Below are 17,815 nucleotides of genomic sequence, written 5' to 3'. Positions count from 1 at the left end.
ACACTGGGGGGAATGTACCGGTTATAATCACGTGCAAGTTCTCGCCTGGCAAGAGTCAATCATGGTTTCTTGAGCTGGGCGGTCGTGTGTTCCAGGTGAATTGGTGTTCCAGAGCTTGGCCATCTTCATCCCCAACAAAAAAACAAAAAAAAAAAAAAGACATCCAGCACCAGCTTTGACGCCTTGGCCCCGCCGCCCGGCATAGCGGGGACCAGATATAGAGTGGAACCTGTAGCGCGATAGTTTTTCCATAGGAGCGTGTATGCGTGTTATATCTCCCGTGAGGTATCTATCTGTAGGTGCGATGAGGGGCCATGCGTCCGGGTTCATGTCTGGGTACGGAGCACTCCAAGCGCATATCTGGGTCGCATGCATTGTGGCCAACTTACACGCCCCTGGCCAAAGGCTAATGCTGCCGTGTGTAAAGAAATCTGATGCTGTTTGATGGCCATGGCCAAAGATTTACAAAATTACAGACCGAATAGCCGGCTGGATCGCCAAGTCTGAGCTTGCGACATGTCTGTTCAAGACATGTGCGCTTGCTCGAGCAAGACACAGAGCTATTCTGTACTCCGTACCTCGCGTTGAATTCCTCACCTCAACGTCAGCCATCACGCCGTCAGGTTGAGCACTCTCGGTTGTACGGAGCATATGCGATACCTTTTTTCCCCGCCATGCCTGCTACTTTGGACAACGCGCAACTGAAGCAAAGATAGGGGCAGATAGAAGTCTGATACCAGCAATGGCGGGCATCTATGGTCTGCCAAGTGTGTCCAACAGTCTACCAACCAGATGGATCCGAAAGGCAGCACTTGAGCTTCGGGACATGTCGCTCATGTCGTTATCAAGCATCCTCTGCATGTGCTTGATCTCTCCCACGCTTTGCTTCTACTAGTTGCCGAGGAAGACAGAACCGGAGGAGCTGGGGTGCCGTGGGGCTTTGCGCATCCCAACAACAGCCATTTTGGTGTTCAGTCATGAGTGCTGCAAGATCGGAGTCTTGTAGAGACACACCCGCTGGGTTGCCTGCGTCCACTTCAACGGGTTCGCTGCTCCTTCCTCGCCCCAAAACCACACGAGGCTGACGGGCAGGCTCGGGTGTGGGAGCAAATAGATGCACACCCCCTTGTCTTGCCGCTCCACCCATGCAGCCCCAGGGTGGCCATGGCCGCGACGACTTGCATCCCAACTTATTAGACTGCCCTTGAAAAGGAAAAAAAAAGTCCTCCTCTTCACTCGTCTCTCTTTTCTCTTTGACCTAGACTGCCCGTTCTCGATTTCTCCCTTATCAAGAGACCTTATTCTTGCTGGCATCTGTTTTGAGCTGAGGGGTGACTTTTCCTTCGTTTACGCATGCCGTCGACATCGAGCGAGCAACGAGCACGCGAACATTGTCCCTCCCCCCAATCAACTGTAACGATATCCATCACCCTTTTCAACAGACAAGAGACGACCATTGCACACGACGGATACAGTTCAACATGTCCGCGGCGCAAGTACATTTGATGGCGGCAATGCCTGATGCCAGCCTCTTCAACTTCCCCCCTACCAATGAACCCACACCTCTCTCACCGGCGTCTGTGGCCGTCTCTATCATGCGACCCTTCAACATCCCCGACAACATCTACCAGGCAGCTCTTGACCCCAAGGTCCCATTGACCATTGCCGCGCTGTACGCAGTGACCGCCAAGGCTCTGAACAAGTTCAATGCCTCCCGCAACAAGAAGCCTTGGGCCATGAGCAAAACCAAGCCCTTCTTCGCCTTTGTCGTCTTTCACAATGTGCTGCTCGCTGTCTACTCGGCATGGACCTTTTGGGGCATGTTGAGTGGCATGCGACGCAGCATCGTGAGCCCATTCGGGCCTGGCGGTGTTGCTGCCACTGCTGACAGCCTCTGCCGCCTTCATGGTCCTCGTGGCTTGGGAAGCTCCTTGTATTTCAACGACACCTCGTCTCACTGGGACAGCGCGGACCCCAATACTCTCATCGGCAGCTTGGACGGTGGCCAGCCCAGCAGCACTCAGATGGGACGTATTTGGAACGAAGGACTCAACTACTATGGCTGGATTTTCTACCTGAGCAAGTTTTACGAAGTTTTGGACACCTTCATTATCCTCGCCAAGGGCAAATTCAGCTCTACCCTGCAGACCTACCATCACGCCGGTGCCATGCTTTGCATGTGGGCTGGTATGCGTTACATGTCTGCTCCCATCTGGGTATTTGTTCTGGTCAACTCGTTCATCCATGCCCTGATGTACACCTACTATACCCTGACAGCTTTCTCAATCAGGGTTCCCTTGGTTGTCAAGCGAACTCTAACCACTATGCAAATCACCCAGTTCGTCGTGGGTGCGTCGTATGCCATCCTCCACTCTTTCGTCACTTACGTCGCTCCCATTACCGTCACCAAGATCGCTACCGAGGCTATTGACCTGCCAGCCGCACCCGCTGATGCCGCCATGCCCACTGCCAGCGGGGGCTTCGACTCTCTCAAGAAGTTCATCTTTGGCTCTGCTGCATTGGACTCTGTTGCCTCCGGTGTCGCCAAGGAATCTGCTCTCATAACCGAGACTTCTTATGTGGCGCAGCCCTGTATTTCTACCGCCAACGAGACCTTTGCCATCTGGCTGAATGTTTTGTACCTCGCCCCTTTGACCTACCTCTTTGTGAGCTTCTTCATTGCTAGCTACGTCAAGCGCAGCACTGCAAACAACAAGATTCCTGGCAAGACCAACCGCCGCCTCAGCAACGTGACCCTGGCCGAGAAGGCCGGCTGGGATGCTGCCCGTGGCATCGAGAGGGAAGTTTACGGAGGTGAAAACATGGTTAACGGCCATGCCAATGGTCACATTGAGGCTATCGAGGAGGCGGACGAGCCAGCATCGGCCAAGACCAACGGCCGTGCTAGAAGAAAGGCGTAAACAGCGTTGACGGAGATGCCATCGTTGTCTCTAAAATAAAAGACTGAAGGATCGAGGCGATACCACGGCCCTGCGAGTCAAACCAGTTAATTTTATCCTTTGGCGTTCCGCCACTTTGCACCAGACCGCATCCACACCCATTCCTACAAGTGGCGGGAATAAAGGTCTATTGTTTCAATTTCGTATACCCTAGACATTCTCTTAAGGAATTGCCAGCGCATGTTTACAGGAAAGGGAACAAGAAGAAGATTCCAGTTGAGCTATATCTATGTACATATAGGGAAGGGGGGTGAGGGATTCAAATCATTTCGAGCAATTACGTAATGATGATGGATGGATGGATGGAGGATAGCATTTGTCATTTTAGCAGGGTACTGGGCTGTTAGCAAAAATGGATTTCGTTGACCGTTATGACGGTGTTTCTTTGATTTATGTTGCGTGGGGTTTTTTTTTGATGTGCTTTTGACATGCCCATCATGTTAGACTAGAAGACTGAGTTATGGATAAGATGAATACGAAATATTCGAGACTACGGGCCGGATTATTGACTGGATGAACTTGGCCCCGGGGATTAATGTACGTTTTGCTGCCGAAACGTGCAGCCATCTAAGTCATCATCCGGACTAACATGTTGCTTGGGACCACGTTGGCATGGTAGTCAGACGATGACTTGAATCTCGCTCGACAGTGTGCAGGTCAAATGACCTAGATCCTGAGAATGAGAATGCAAACATCACTCGGTTCGATTTATTGTGAAGAAATCATCATGTGAAATGATGAACGATTTGAAAAGTAGTTAAAAACTATGCCATTCCCAAATTCAGGATGTACTCAGCATTCAGGGTATTCCCACCACCGACAGAAAAAAAAAAAGGAACAAACAAATGATGCACCGGCGCATGGTCCGTACATGACCAAAACACTTGAGCAACCAGAAAATATCTATGAGAGCATTGAAACACTTGGGTTCAAAGTATACCAAGCGATGCGAATCCATTCCCAACTCCGCGCTGTAATCAAATGCCGTAAATCAAAAACTCGGCGTCCTGGAGATACCCTGTACTCCAATGATCAGAGAAGACCGAGATTGTCCTGGTGACAATTTCCATGGTGGAAATGTTGCGAGGTGAAAGTAGACAGAGGACGCCCACTGCAAGTGAGTGACCGTAGTCGCTCTAGTTCCATTCTGGAGAATATCTTTTTCCCCTTCTCTTTTTTTTAATTCAAAAAGTACTCCAGTTCCAGTCGCGAGGAACGCTGGCTGCCACTTCGGCCTTGTGGGGGGGCGTTACACCCGGTGCTGTCGGGGCGTTGATGGGCGTTGGAGGCATGGCATCTGAGGCTGTGGAGCTGGAGGATTGGCTGTTGTTTCTGGTGTGGACAAGAGCCTTGACCTCTTGGAAGCAGTGATTGCAGGTCCGCGAGGGACCGGCGCGAGGGTTGAAGCTGCCGTTTTGGTCCAGGGGCAGGACAGCGCTGGAGTGCCAGTCGCAGAAGATGTTGCCACATTTGCGGCAGTGGTGGCGGCGGACAAAGTAGTTGAAGGTGCGCTTGCAGGTCGGGTCGTCGCAGACGGTGGATTCAGTATCGGGCTGCGTGGTGAATGTTGGTAAGAAACTATTGAGCGTGGAGCGAGGTTTCACGTCGACTCACCTTCCAATGCATGCGCGTGGGCAGTCCCGTCACCTCGGGGAACGCATCGAGTTTCCACTCTCCATCCAGCGTCTTGCTGGGCTCATCAGTCGACCGCCGCGACAATCGCTGGCCAAGGAGAGACAAGCCCGGAATACTCATGATGGCGGTATTGGAGCGACGCAGCGTCGAGTCCGAGTCGGTTGAGGAGGTAGAGCCGGCCGTCTTGCATCTCGTCACCTTGCGGGACGTAAACTCGTGGCAGGGTCGTAGGACGGCGGGCATGTACATGGGTTGACCACCTTGACGGAAGTGCTGGCTCCCGCCCTTGGGAGAAGGCGGCGTAGAGTAGGGCTGGTGCTGAGGCATGGCGGAGGTGTCGAGGGGCGAGATTTGAGGTCCCTGGGGAACTTGATAAGAGTGGGAGCGCGCGTGCTGAGGCCGGTGGTGCTGGTTGGGGAGGAAGTGCCGCGACTGCGGCTGATCTCCAGGCAGCGTGGGCATGATGAGTTGCGCTGCCATGATGGCGGGGGCAGCCGATACTGGAACAGCGACGAGAGATCCAAGGGTGACGGCCGTTTTAAGAGCTGGTTTATGCTGCCGCGGGGACACGAGAGGGAGGGGGGCAAGGGGGGCACGAGACGAGGTAGCAGTGCTCGTGGCGACAATATATGTGCGTCAAGACCAGAAGCGCAGCGTTGTGTCGGGGTCCGTCGTCCGGAGCGGCTCGTCGGGGGGGGCTGGTTGTCTTTAGTGGCCAGTGCTTGTTGCAGAAAGCGCGTGGCGGCAACAGAGTCGAGTTGAGTGTTTGTGCTGCTTGTTGGTGACAAGAGAAGCTCACACGTCGTCACAGAGTTGAGGGCATTCGCAAAGGGGAAAGCAGGCACTTGGTTGCGGGAGGGCGGCTTGCCTTTTGAGAAGCAGAAATGCCGGATGCGCCGAACCGAGAAAGGCGGGCGAAGGGGCGTAGTGGTGTGTAGGGGCGACATCTGGGAGGAGCGACGGGAAACCAAGTTGCCTAGCTGACTATCGCAGCGCGGCAATTGGCGGACATGGAGCGGTGCAACTCAAGACAGCTAGGGTTGGCGCCATGTATTACTTTGACGTATGTATTGTACATACGTGCGGAGTATGCAGTAACCCAACTACATTTGCCATTGAAATTATCTACTCCGTACGGAGTACCACACTATTGCAAGTTGCAACACAGTCAGACAGCAAAGGGCCAGTGCAATGTACATATGTACGAGTCAAGTCTCTGGGGAACCAGAACACCCAGCGGCCTGTGGGTTCAGCAGTCTTGTCAGCAGCGTCAATTCAAGACTTATCGCTGGAGAGGGAAGGTGCACATGTGGGCAGGTGGGCAGGTGGGTACTGTGCAGGACCCCTGGCGTAGGGGAGGGTCCGCGATGTGGGTTCAATGTTGGCTGGCCTCTTGTTCATGTTGGACAGAGTTCGACGGTCTGGGGTCTCAGGACGTAGAGAGACGATGATGGATTGCCATGCTTTGCTGGTCTGCACGCAAGGGCGGGGAAAACGAAACACTGAACATTTGAACTGCAACGCAGCCAAAATATGGGAATAGTACTGGTACTACTACTAGTAGTGGGAGAACTGCCCCGAGTCAAACATTGAAAGGCGGCGGCGGCGGCGGCGGCGCGGCCTTTGTGAGATCGGTCGTCGCAAGCCACCTGGCATTGGCATCGCGAGTACGGACGACTCCGTACCAGCGGCTCTTGACAGCCCGCGGCTCACCCGCTCAATCTGGTTTGATGGTGTTGAGGCGGCTCTGCGGTGGGTGGTTGGATGGCAAGATGGGTGGCTTGGTGGTGGGCAAAAGGGGGGAGATGGATGCATGCATGCATGGATTGCTTTTTTTCTCTTGTCAGAAAGACAATCACCGCCATCATGTGCGCATCATTCTGTGTTGGTCCTGACAACACTCGGTTCACATGGCGGCCCTGTCAACCGTGACGATGCGGCAGAATGCTGCCCTATGCATTCGTCCATGTCCCACACAGACAGCATCCGCGAGGCGGTGTGCCTGTACGGAGTACATTTATTTATGTACTTGCCGACTGTGCATCATGACTGAGACTCGGCACAGGATGAAAGGGGCTGCTGTTCTCAAGCCAACCTTGATGAAATAACTTTGTAGAGAGCAGCTTGCCTGCCGTCCATACTCTCACTTCTCTTCACCAATGAATCACCATAGGCTATGGTGTAGTATTAGTACAATGCAATAAGCTGAAAAAAAAATAGAAAAAGAAAAAAGGTGAGTTGGCTTCCGGATGGGTGGGAGAGGTTCGTTGGTGACGAGGTCAGGGTTCGCTGGCCACCTCCAGCCCAAGCAAGTCACAACGAGGAGCCCCCGTCTCTGAAATTGTTGTGCATGGCATGGCATGGCATAGCATGGCATGGCTTGGCTCTGCGCCTGCATCTCCGCTGCCGTGGTCGTTTTGTACGCATGTACGCATGTACGGAGTACTCCATGTATGTTGCTTCAGGGCTGAGCGGGAAATAATCGAGATCCCATCTCTTGATCGCTCTGCATCCTGCATCATGCCCTGCAAAAGTCATCCTCTCTTTATCCTTCCTTTCGTACATGCACCGTCGCAATCTGGACCTCGATACACACCCAAACATAGTATTTTACTAAGTAGACGTACTGTCTGTACTTTTTTTTTAGGTAGTCGGTCATTTGGATCTGCGAACTGGGACTGATTCATGTCGTCTCCGCGCCCCACACGCGCAGCTCCTCTTTCTCCCGCCCCGTCATCGCCTACCCCGATCAGGATTGGCCCAGTGTCGCCCGCCTTATCGTCTGTGCGTGATTGGCTGGGTGGTCCCCGGCTAGCGCTGCCATGGAGCGACATGGTCCAAATGTTACTTGCAGCAGGGAACCCCTGCCATCGGTTAGGGACACGACAGTTTGCCAGTCTTGTTGCCAAGTTTGACGGGTGGCGGCCAACTTGCCTACATCCAGCATGTAATCAATTCATTTGACGGTCCCTTCTGAGACACAACCAATCTTTGGGCGTGGCGAGGGCCCAAGTGGGCTCTCTGTGCGTGGCCAGCCGAGATCCTCATTTGTTCCTTTGTCACGGCGGATTGCTCCCAAGCCATCAAGCCGTCCGTCTGGCATGGCCGTCATCGACCTCAGGACTGACCGCCCCGACAGCCCGTGGCCACGGAAGCCGATACCAGACTGGACCGTTCCCGATGCCCTTGCACGGCTGTTTGAGGCTCAACAGCTTCCCCTGACTCGGGGGTTTCGTTCGCTGCTGGTGCTACGCAAACTGCAGGCGGCCTCGCTCGTCATAGTGGCAAAGCAAACCCTTGTTCTTTTGCCAACAATATCTTGATCGCCATGATGACAGTCTCGGCTTTGAAAGGGAGGTGGATGGTGTACATCAAGACAGGCGTTACCAAAAAAAAAAAACCCCCACGTCCTCTAACATTAAACCCAGTATAATACTCTTCTTTTCTTTTTGCGGGCGTCAAACCAACACCACTGCGGACTTCGATGACGATAACATGTCGGTGTCAATGTGCAGTCGTCACGGCTTCTCGGGTGGCCTGCCTTGACCGCCACCTGTTTGTTCATCTTGAACCCAGAACCCGGACGTGGGTTTCAAACTCTCAAGACAGCAAGGCTTGCTGATAAGGCTCGAAATATTCTACGGAATAAACAAATACATCATCGTCGTGGAGGCGGTAACGCACCTTTGCCCTGCCCTGCAACTGCGCATCATTGCAACCCTCACATGACGCTTCGTAAAACACTCGTGCCATACCTACCTACCTAGGTAGGTACTTTATGGGCCGCTTCTGTACAATGTATTATGCACATATGTACATCATATTTTTCAATACACATGGACACATGGATACATACATAGTATGCATGCCACAGTTTATCTGGGGACCGAATCACTGGTTACCGATGCACCATGATTTGGGTTGTGGCCCATGATATTAATAGCAAGCTAGCTTCTGCATCCCTATTATGGCGAGCAAGGTTTGAGCTAACCATCTGTGGGCGGGCTCACAGGGTGAGATTGTCGACATGGCTTCAGTTCTAGTTCTTCGTCCTGTCATTTTGTACGTATGTATGTACCTCACATCGTTCATGTAATGCAATTTCCCCGCTTCTTGATCGATTCCATCCTAATCCATTTCCCATCTTCCACTCTTACCGCCATCCTTTAACACGACCCGCACGCCGTCAATCACCATGCCCTTGTCTACCGCCTTGCACATATCGTACACTGTGAGAGCCGCCGTGGAAGCCGCCGTCATTGCCTCCATCTCGACCCCGGTTTTCCCATCGCATGCCACTGTTGCTCGAATCTCGATTGTGTCCCCCTCTTCCCCGGGTACCAGATCAATTGTGACGTGGGATATTGCGATCGGATGGCATAGCGGTATCAAGTCTGCCGTTCGCTTGGCTGCCATGATGCCGGCAATACGTGCCACGCCGAGCACATCGCCCTTTTTCATCTGGTTTTCTCGAATAAGTGATACCGCCGTCTTGTTAGAGAAACGGACTGTACATGCTGCCGTGGCTATTCGAGACGTCACTGGCTTTTCTGATATTGAGACCATGTGAGCCGAGCCAGTGTCCGAAACGTGCGTCAGCTGGACTCTCCTCTTCTCTTTACCCTCGCCAACATCTTCCTTGCAGCGCCGTGAACTTGAAGATAGCATCCTAAAACCAGCTGAGCTAGGGTTGTGTATGCTGCATGGCGCCCGACCAAGGATCCCAGTGCCGCTGATTAGACGGCGAATTTTGTGTGGCATCTGGTCTCGGAGTGATGCTGGAATAGGATCTACAGATGTACCACTCAGCAATGTGCCCCCAAACGCCACGCCGTGTATGCATGTGGAAACTGAACAAGTAAACTGCCGAGTCGTATCTAATTGCACATGTCCATATCGATGTGCTCGTATTGACAGATGACGGTAGATGAAACAAAATATGGAGCGATTCAACGCCCACCGGCCAGCCAAGACAGCTTGGAAGTATACATGATTGTGACGTATGCACGGGGAAGGAATCCATTCACCCACCTATCAATATCATCGGTCGATTCTTCATGTGCTCAAGGGTCCCAAGACCAGCATGCTTGGCCTTCTTCCCTTTGACTGCTATGCCTATGACATCCAGTAACCCAGCCTCGTTGGGCGCCACACCTAGAGGCTGGTCTGGGGGCACTCGACCTTGCTTCCGGTCCATTTCGATTTGCTTCATTGCTTCATATGCCTCTTCATCAATGGGCTCTCCACGGTTCGACTTGCGCAATATGTCTCGCAATGATACTTCGGCATTGCCAAAGAGACACACTTTCAAGTTGCCATCGCCCGTGATACGCAACCGGTTGCAGGTGCCACAGAAGTTGTGTGTCATGCTTGTGATGAACCCAATTCTCCCAACAAACCCCGGGATATGCCAAGTCTTGCTGGTGTCGTTTTTATCATCCTTGACCTTTGCTAGACCAGGAAACTGTCCTCTTATGAGATCCAGCATCTCGTCATAGCTAAACATCTTGCCCTTGTTCCATTTATTCCCGTCGAATGGCATATACTCAATGAACCGTACCTCGAGATCCTTTTCCCGAGTCAGCTCAACGAATGGGAGCACCTCGCGATCATTAACCCCGCGCATTACCACACAGTTGATTTTCAGCTTAATTCCGGCGCCCACCTTGTTCATCTCCAGGATTCTCTCGATGCTCTTTTGTACTGCGTCGAAGCCTTTCCTTCGGGTCATGATCTGGAACTGCCATGGGTCGAGGGTATCAAGGCTCAAGTTGACACCCGTAAGGCCCGCCTCCACCATGCTGTCTAGCTTTCTGTGCAGCGATATGCCATTGGTTGTTAAGCATAGCTGCTTCAAGCCACGAGGCCGTAGTGCGCCGATTTGACGCATCAGAGACAGTATATCACGTCGAACCGTAGGCTCGCCACCAGTGAGACGAATCTTGTTCACCCCCTGAGAGACAAATATGGATGACAGCATAACAATCTCCGGCGTCGTAAGAAGCTCACGGTTAGGAGAGAGGGGAACGCCTTCCTCGGGCATGCAATATACACACCGTAGATTGCACCGCTCTGTAACCGATATTCTCAAATAATCATGTTGGCGGTGAAAGGTGTCCGTCAAAAACTCCGAGAACGGCTTCGCATTACGTATCCGGTCTCGACGCGAGAGGGATACGGCCGCGTCTAGCGAGCCCGATACCTGGGAAATATCCTCATGCGCCGAGGCAGAGCTTACAATCTGTCGCCTGAGCGAGCAAGGATACCGCCATACCATCGATACTCTGCCAGAACGACCAACATGTGGGAGCGCAGTGAAGAGCATCCTGCTCGTGGTCTGCATTATGAAGCACAGAACGCCACTCTAGTCCGAGGGGTCCGAATCCCGATGATGCCGCCCGAGTTGCCGCCGCGACCGCCTTCCAAAGGTCCGAGATATGTGCTCTCAACTGGCTGCACCACCTTCCATGCTGGACAGATCGACGAGCTGGGAGTTGGGAGCTGTGAATGAATCAGCTTGCACAAGACTCGGAGACAAATTGCAATGTGACTGATGGACGGGTTAGAAGGGAGGAGGTTGAAAGTGGTGATGTTGTTGTCAGAAACGGCGTCCGCCACTGATATGGCAGATGAGTCAGCTGGATGACGCCTGATTGACGCATTTAGGTGATGTGCAATTGGACCCCGTGGCAGCCTCTTCCCCTCAACGGACTAAGTTTGTTGCTTAAAAGAGGGTCCCGCCCGTCGAGAGAAGCTTGCACATGTGCGGAAAGGAGTTGTATGTGCGGAAGCAAGGTAGTAGTAGTAAACTTTTACCCCGTACTTGGTGCGTTACTATCGTAATGTTGAAGTGGTTGCTTGCTGGAATAGAGCCGCTAGGCCCAAAGGGGAAAACAAGTAGTAAACACCAACTCGCACACAAACATCTCGTGGAAAGTGGGTTTCAACACATCACGGGTCGTCACCTGGTCACCGAGTTTTCGATGCCGGACAAGATGTCCCAAGCCTCGATCTAAGAAGTAGCATGGTTGAAGAAGTTTCTTTTGCTTCCTCCCCGTAACTTATTGCGTCTGATACGAATCAGGGGTAGCCACGTCTGCCCTGGCTGATTCTGCAAAGACGCCCGTTGTTTGGCCTCTTGCTTCTTCCCGCACCGCCTACACCGTTGTCAACAGGGTTGCATGTAAGCCACCTCGCCGGCCTCTCAGCACGCCCAGGAACACGGCTGGGCAATATATTTAGGCTAGACGGATACCTACACCTCTCTCTTTTTGTCAACATTCTCCTTATTTCCCGAGCCGTGGGAGCCAGCTGCAGCAAAGGTTGCCAGAGGTAGCAAACAAGCATGCAGGTCTCTCCGCTGCCCCCAATGCACCACACGCGCCCCTTCAAATGTAAGAAAACTCTGCAATACATACATACATACGTACGCCCAACATGGTAACTAACCCGTTGTATCAAGCGTCCCCGCTCTGCAAGCCCAGTCCAAATGGACGTCTGGTAGCGGTCCTGAGCTCATCCACAATCATTGTTCGGTCAACGGAGACCTTGCAGACCATCCATGCTGTGAAACTCTCTCCAGAGCTGCCCCGTCCGATCAGCAACCTCACATGGGCGCCGTCGTCATCCAAAATACTCGTCTCCGCAGGTGACTACATTCAAGTATTTGCGGCATGCGACGGCTCGTTCCAGGCCACCATCCATGGCCCTGCGGCTCCGGCTGGCGGCAAGCTGCCTATGATCCAATTTGGAAGTCACGATACTGAAGTGTTGGCGTGTGCTCCATTCGGCATCAAGTTTGCCGTTTTTGACGTGGCCGCCTCCAAAGTTGTTGAGATTAGCAACCCCAAGTTTCATCACCCAACGTCAGCTTCGCGAGGTTTCTCTCTTCGACCCGACACCGGACATCTTCTTATGCTGACGAGGGTGGGTGGCAAGGACATGGTCAGCATACACCACCCGCTAACACGGCGGGTTACGAGATCGTGGTATCCGGATACTCTCGATGCTCAAGCCGTCCAGTGGACTCCTGATGGACAATGGATCGTGTTGTGGGAGTCTCCGGCGCAGGGCAGCCAGCTCCTGGTCTACACCGGAGACGGGCAGCATTTCCGAACCCTTGATGCATCCAGTCTTAGACCGGATCCTACTACCGAGCCCGAGTCGGACATGCAACCAGGGATCAAGAGCTGTCAGCTCAGCTCCAATGCAGAGCTTTGTGCGACGGGAGACCATAGCAGAGGAATTACCGTCCTGCAGGTCGGCATATGGCGATCAGTGATGAGATTGATGCATCCCACCGTTATCGCCCCGCGAGAGACACTTCAGGTATGTCTGTCTTTTTTCCCCTTCCGGGCCGCCATTTTGCGATATTATGCAGTCCTGACGCGGGTTTTGCATGTAGGTGTGGCAAGAGCAGGTCAGTGTTGGGGTTGACGGACGGAACATACACTCCTTTTCCAGATCAACACACACTGTTTCCCCGCCGACTTTCGCCAACGGCAGTAACAGTACCAAGCAATCCACAGATGTGCGTGGGGGATGTTCTTCCATTTCGTTTGACGCATCCTCCACTCTTCTTGCCACGAGGCTCGACGATTGTCCCTGCACGATATGGATCTGGGATCTGGCCGCTGCCGAGCTTCGTGCAGCTTTGATCTTCCATTTACCAGTCATTTTTACTTGGCACCCATCGATTAGGGAAACACTCCTGATATGCTCCCAGGACGATAGAGAGCAATGTATGTCGTATGTGTGGGATCCATTATCACACGGTCCAACACCACTCTATGCCGAGAAATATCTGCCCGCGTCCAAACCCGCGTCAAAGATGCAGGCCACCTGGCTGAATAATGAAACCGAGTCTCCGGAACTATTGATAACCAACTCACAACACTACGTCTTGTTGTCCCTCGCGGATGCGGACCAAGAACCGAGCCCATGGGAGGCTGCAGTAGGCGGGGTCGAGTTGGATGGGCCATCATCGGGACGGGACGAGGCCGAAAGTCTGGGCTCCGCGAGGCCAATTGTCATAGCGGATGACGCCTCGAATCTAGACGATACCTTTTCGTTCAGATACACTTGAATCTGAACGGTGGCCAATCAAATGAGCCAATCCAAACTTTGGAACTGCGAGGTTACCAGGCCACCAGGTCTTTCAACCTTTCAACCCCCGTGTTCAAGTTGAGCAAACTACGGAGTGAAAGAGCTGTAAAAGCCCCAGCCCAACTTGCGGTTTGCCAGGAGCCACATGTATGTGTGTACATGGCGGTGGACGACAGCCCCTGACTGCTGCATCTGGCTAGTTGCAGCGTGGCGTTCCAGTTTGCACAAACAGCGTAAGGTGCGACTTTGCAACGAAGCTTCATGTGTTTCCCCTTCCCTCGCGCTTATTATGCCAACGGACAAAGACGTGGCAGGATCAGTAGTTGACAAGATGCCAGATCAGAATTTTTTTTTTGTTTTGTGCTCTAGTAGGATGCCATGCGAATTGACGGAAAAAGTCAGAGGGCTGGAGGATATTGCGTCCCGTCGGCCTGCACCCGTCTTACCTCAGTCATTTGCCACAACGCCTTTCGGCGGGTCATTCCCGCTCGTGGCTCCGGCCCCAGTGTCACGGTAGAGAGAGACATGGGGGCGAATGGGGGTTAGCGAAAGAGCCGTAAGGCGAGAGAAGGGATCTTCGGATGGCCGGCGCATCTCTCAGGGCAAGGATCTGGGTCAAGGATCGACCAAAAATAAGCCTGGCATGTCTTAAGCGGCTCGAGATGACAAGAAATTCTGGAAGCAAGCGGCAAAAATGGGATATGTTGGAAGCCTAAAGACCGGAGCGGGCGTTGAGGATGACTCTAGCCAAAGGCCATGACCACGCACAGCTTATTTCCTGGGCAAAGTTAGTGGCAACGGTCAAGGCAACTCCTTGGTCGGCCACTTGCCAGCCAGTTCCGGTTGCCCAACAGTCTGTTGATATTGATCGAACAACCATTGATGACGAATTGCGAGTCCGGAGAAACCAGCTACCCGGGTCTTGGAGCAGTGGCGAGTGCATGTGAGGAGCTGTTGTCCTGCCGCCTCCACGTTGTGTGCAGGCCCGAGTAGTGTACCGATTTGGTGGCGGTAGCTGCTCAAGGCCTGTTTAGCATGATATGTTATGGTTGTATTGGAATCTGGCATAGCCGATTCTCGTCCCTTACTCTGTTTCCCCCCAGCTCTTTGCCCTTGCTCCTGGCTAGTTGCGCAGGAGTGGTCAAGTCGTATAAAATCGCGATTTCATTGTTGGTCTGGTGGCTTGGACATGTGTGCTGCCATCCTTGCCGTCAGTATTTGCTTTTCCCGGCCTTTTACACACCGGCATCTCACTCTTATTACCACTGCGGAATTTCTTCGTCGTCACAAACTGTTTCTGCGCAGCTTCCCCCCCCCCCCCCCCCCCGGTTGCGTGACAGGAAAATTTTATCACAACGTCGGCGCCTCCAACTGAATACCACTTGTCGTCATACAACCTTCACCCATATCCCCAACAAGAGCATATGTTTCAGGACATCTGTTCTTTGTCTCAAATACGCCCTCTTCCCGGACTTATAAGTTTAATTGTGTTGTACTATAATTATTGCTTTCCCGGCACGCTCTCAAAGGAATATGTCCCGCCAGGGAGGATCAGAGAAGAAGGTGATAATGGCAGATGTCGAGCCAGGAGAGAAGACTGGAGTCTACTATATGCCAATATGCAATGTTCGTAGTAAATGGCCGCTTCTTTTCATTTCTTTTGAATCTACCCCGTTATCTTTCAAATATCAGAGGTTTTGGAGCTAACGCATTTGGAGACATTCTAGCTGCCATTTGGCACCTCTTGGCAGGATTTCAAAGACTGGCTACGTGTTGATTGCGATGTTGACCACGTCGAGCTGTTTCAGTCTAGCACGTCCGGTTGGATACGGCTTCGTGGAGAGGAGAACTTTAACAAGGCGTGGTGTAAGTCGGATTCCATTTTCCTGTTCATGTCCCCCTTTTTTCTACTGCATGTCTCTCGGGGTTGGCACAGGCTCGGAGCTGAATGAAACATTGACCAAGACATCTAGCTCGCGTGAAGAACGAATATTTCCGGAACCGAGCCATCATCGCTTCAGACAGAAACAGGACCGAATCTATCAAGATTAAAGAACTCGTCGACTCCAGAGTCGCTCAGTACAGCGCACAAGGACACTGGGACCCAATGACCGGAGAACTGCGGAACTCTGAGGTAGCTTTGCCTCCATCTCGGAGTTGTATGCAGGAAGCAGTATCTCTGCCCAGTCCGGTACGATTAGCATTCTCTCAATAGCCTCTGAAAACCCTAACTTTAACATGTTACAATTGGTTAACAACGGATGATCTCACCCAGCTTGGCATGGATCATGAGTTTGGTCGACTACCTCTGTCTATCGGTTGTCCTGCTGGACCTGTGGGGACAACCACGGCATACGGTGGTATGCTGGTATTGGACCCTTATGCCACCATGGCGGAATCCTACAACACCATATCAGCCATGAGAAATCACATTCCGACATATACGCCGGGCTTTGGCTATTACGAGCCCCTCCCAGAGGCTGGTCCTATGCCGGCCAGCCGTTATAGCGGCAGTTCACAGTACGGAGGATATCGCTCTGCTGACGCGCAGTATGCTAGTTCGCACCAGTCTCACGCATCCATTCACTTCCGAATGCCCCCCGGAACCTCAAACTATACTCTTTCCATGGGGGGACCGAAGTCGAGCGACACGCGGCAGAGGTTGAGTTACACAGCAGAAAAACCATGTAAAGTCGTTGTTACGTCTATACAGCATAAAGCGCGCCAGAGCGAAGTGGCCAGCTGGATCCGTCACCAAGTAGGGGAATATTCATCAGCGATAACTGGAATTGATATTCCATTGGTTGAGCCTAAAGGGCGTATACGTGGGCATGCGTTAATTACCCTGACGAACCCGACTGCCGCCGAAGCGGCTGTTCGTATACTGGACCAGAAACTCTTTCAGGGACGAGTTGTATCAACCAGGCTGGCGACAGAAGGCATAACTGATGCGGAACGATCCAAGGCCGCCAAGGACCCAAAATCAAGACACCACCGTTCCGAATCATCAAAGGAAACGTGCAGATCCACACGACAGCTTGAAAAATCATCTAGAGACGATGCTAATGACCAAAAGCCCCAACGCCGGATCTTTCACTCTTCACCTTCACCGTCGACACGAGACAGCTCATCCAGTAAAACCACTGAAGACACAGTCAAATCCACTGGACCAGTCATCGCCCATGGGTCATCGAGCCGAAAAAAACCGGTACAAGAAGAGTAACACTACACTCAGTTTCTGTTCTACTCCCACCAACTACTGAACACCAAGGATACCCACATCCAGAGTCTCCCGTTCATACTGCTCTAAACAAAATCTGTGCAACAGTTCTTCTTGGCCGATTCACGAGAGTGGTGGCCAGGTTGGTTTGGCGTAACAAACAGGAAACCTTAACTTGTGTGCTTGACGAGGCGATTCTGCCTTTAGGCGGGCGTACACCTATCTTGACTGTTTTCTTGACTCTTTTCTCCTTCTTTATTTTTGTATAGTATCAAAGCGTTAGACTAGCTAAGCGGGTATCGAGGTACGAGCGAATGTTGGTGCGATGATACTACGCTTGGAATCTTGACGAAACCTATGAAACTGACGGTAATGACGTGCAAGGGACTCTACGAATTTATGATTAGACGACGTACATCACATTGCTACCAAATTTTCAAAATAAAACATTCTCTTTAACTTGGTAGATTGATTGTCATGTTGCCTAAAATATACCCGAAGAAATTATCATCGGCATGTCTATCATTCTATTTCCACTTTTGATTCATTTCTATCATGAGGCTGTCTTTACAGGCATGAATTTACCCAGCATGTCAAACTCTAGGGTGTGGCTAGTCATGTTCTTTCGTCATCAAGCTGCTTCAGATCCTCATTCATTGACCGGTTTATCTACCCCCGTTCCAAGTGCGCCAGCCCGCAGTGTAACGTCAAATTGGCCAATGTCAAACTGAAAGAGCCGTGTCACCCGATAGGGAGGGACACATCCACTTGGCAGGCAGCGAAGCTCATTGTCCTGCATCTGTCTCACTGTGATTGCGGTAGTGTCGATTCGCTGTCAGCCAGTATTAATATTGAGTCCGGCACGATGCATGCTGAAAATTTGCTTGACATTTCG

At 52.2% G+C, this 17,815-nt stretch overlaps 5 protein-coding genes across 5 annotated transcripts; 3 read left to right on the top strand and 2 right to left on the bottom strand.

Moving 5' to 3' along the window:
* Window positions 1-1,481: 1,481 nt before the first annotated feature.
* On the top strand, window positions 1,482-2,921 carry MAA_05767 (fatty acid elongase; the record flags this gene model as incomplete). The annotated part of the gene is made up of 1 exon (XM_007823765.1): window positions 1,482-2,921. One exon carries the CDS (start codon window positions 1,482-1,484, stop codon window positions 2,919-2,921), a length of 1,440 nt encoding a protein of 479 aa, XP_007821956.1.
* Window positions 2,922-4,144: 1,223 nt separating this feature from the next.
* On the bottom strand, window positions 4,145-5,075 carry MAA_05768 (zinc finger domain-containing protein; the record flags this gene model as incomplete). The annotated part of the gene is made up of 2 exons (XM_007823766.1): window positions 4,145-4,513; window positions 4,575-5,075. 2 exons carry the CDS (start codon window positions 5,073-5,075, stop codon window positions 4,145-4,147), a joined length of 870 nt encoding a protein of 289 aa, XP_007821957.1.
* Window positions 5,076-8,723: 3,648 nt separating this feature from the next.
* MAA_05769 (molybdenum cofactor biosynthesis protein 1 B) lies at window positions 8,724-10,938 on the bottom strand (the record flags this gene model as incomplete). Its single annotated transcript, XM_007823767.2, has 2 exons — window positions 8,724-9,385; window positions 9,627-10,938. The coding sequence occupies 2 exons, from the start codon at window positions 10,936-10,938 to the stop codon at window positions 8,724-8,726; spliced, it is 1,974 nt and encodes a 657-aa protein (XP_007821958.2).
* A 1,094-nt stretch (window positions 10,939-12,032) lies between these two features.
* Window positions 12,033-13,680, top strand: MAA_05770 (WD40 domain protein; the record flags this gene model as incomplete). The annotated part of the gene is made up of 2 exons (XM_007823768.2): window positions 12,033-12,923; window positions 13,000-13,680. 2 exons carry the CDS (start codon window positions 12,033-12,035, stop codon window positions 13,678-13,680), a joined length of 1,572 nt encoding a protein of 523 aa, XP_007821959.2.
* A 1,553-nt stretch (window positions 13,681-15,233) lies between these two features.
* Window positions 15,234-16,923, top strand: MAA_05771 (RNA recognition motif domain protein; the record flags this gene model as incomplete). Its single annotated transcript, XM_007823769.1, has 4 exons — window positions 15,234-15,326; window positions 15,428-15,566; window positions 15,674-15,891; window positions 15,976-16,923. 4 exons carry the CDS (start codon window positions 15,234-15,236, stop codon window positions 16,921-16,923), a joined length of 1,398 nt encoding a protein of 465 aa, XP_007821960.1.
* Window positions 16,924-17,815: the final 892 nt, after the last annotated feature.

This window comes from Metarhizium robertsii (genome assembly GCF_000187425.2).
Source record: "Metarhizium robertsii ARSEF 23 chromosome Unknown MAA_Scf_2, whole genome shotgun sequence".
NCBI classification, from domain to species: domain Eukaryota; kingdom Fungi; phylum Ascomycota; class Sordariomycetes; order Hypocreales; family Clavicipitaceae; genus Metarhizium; species Metarhizium robertsii.
The sequence above is the reverse complement of the archived record's forward strand: the minus strand, read 5'-3'. Positions and strand labels throughout refer to the sequence as shown.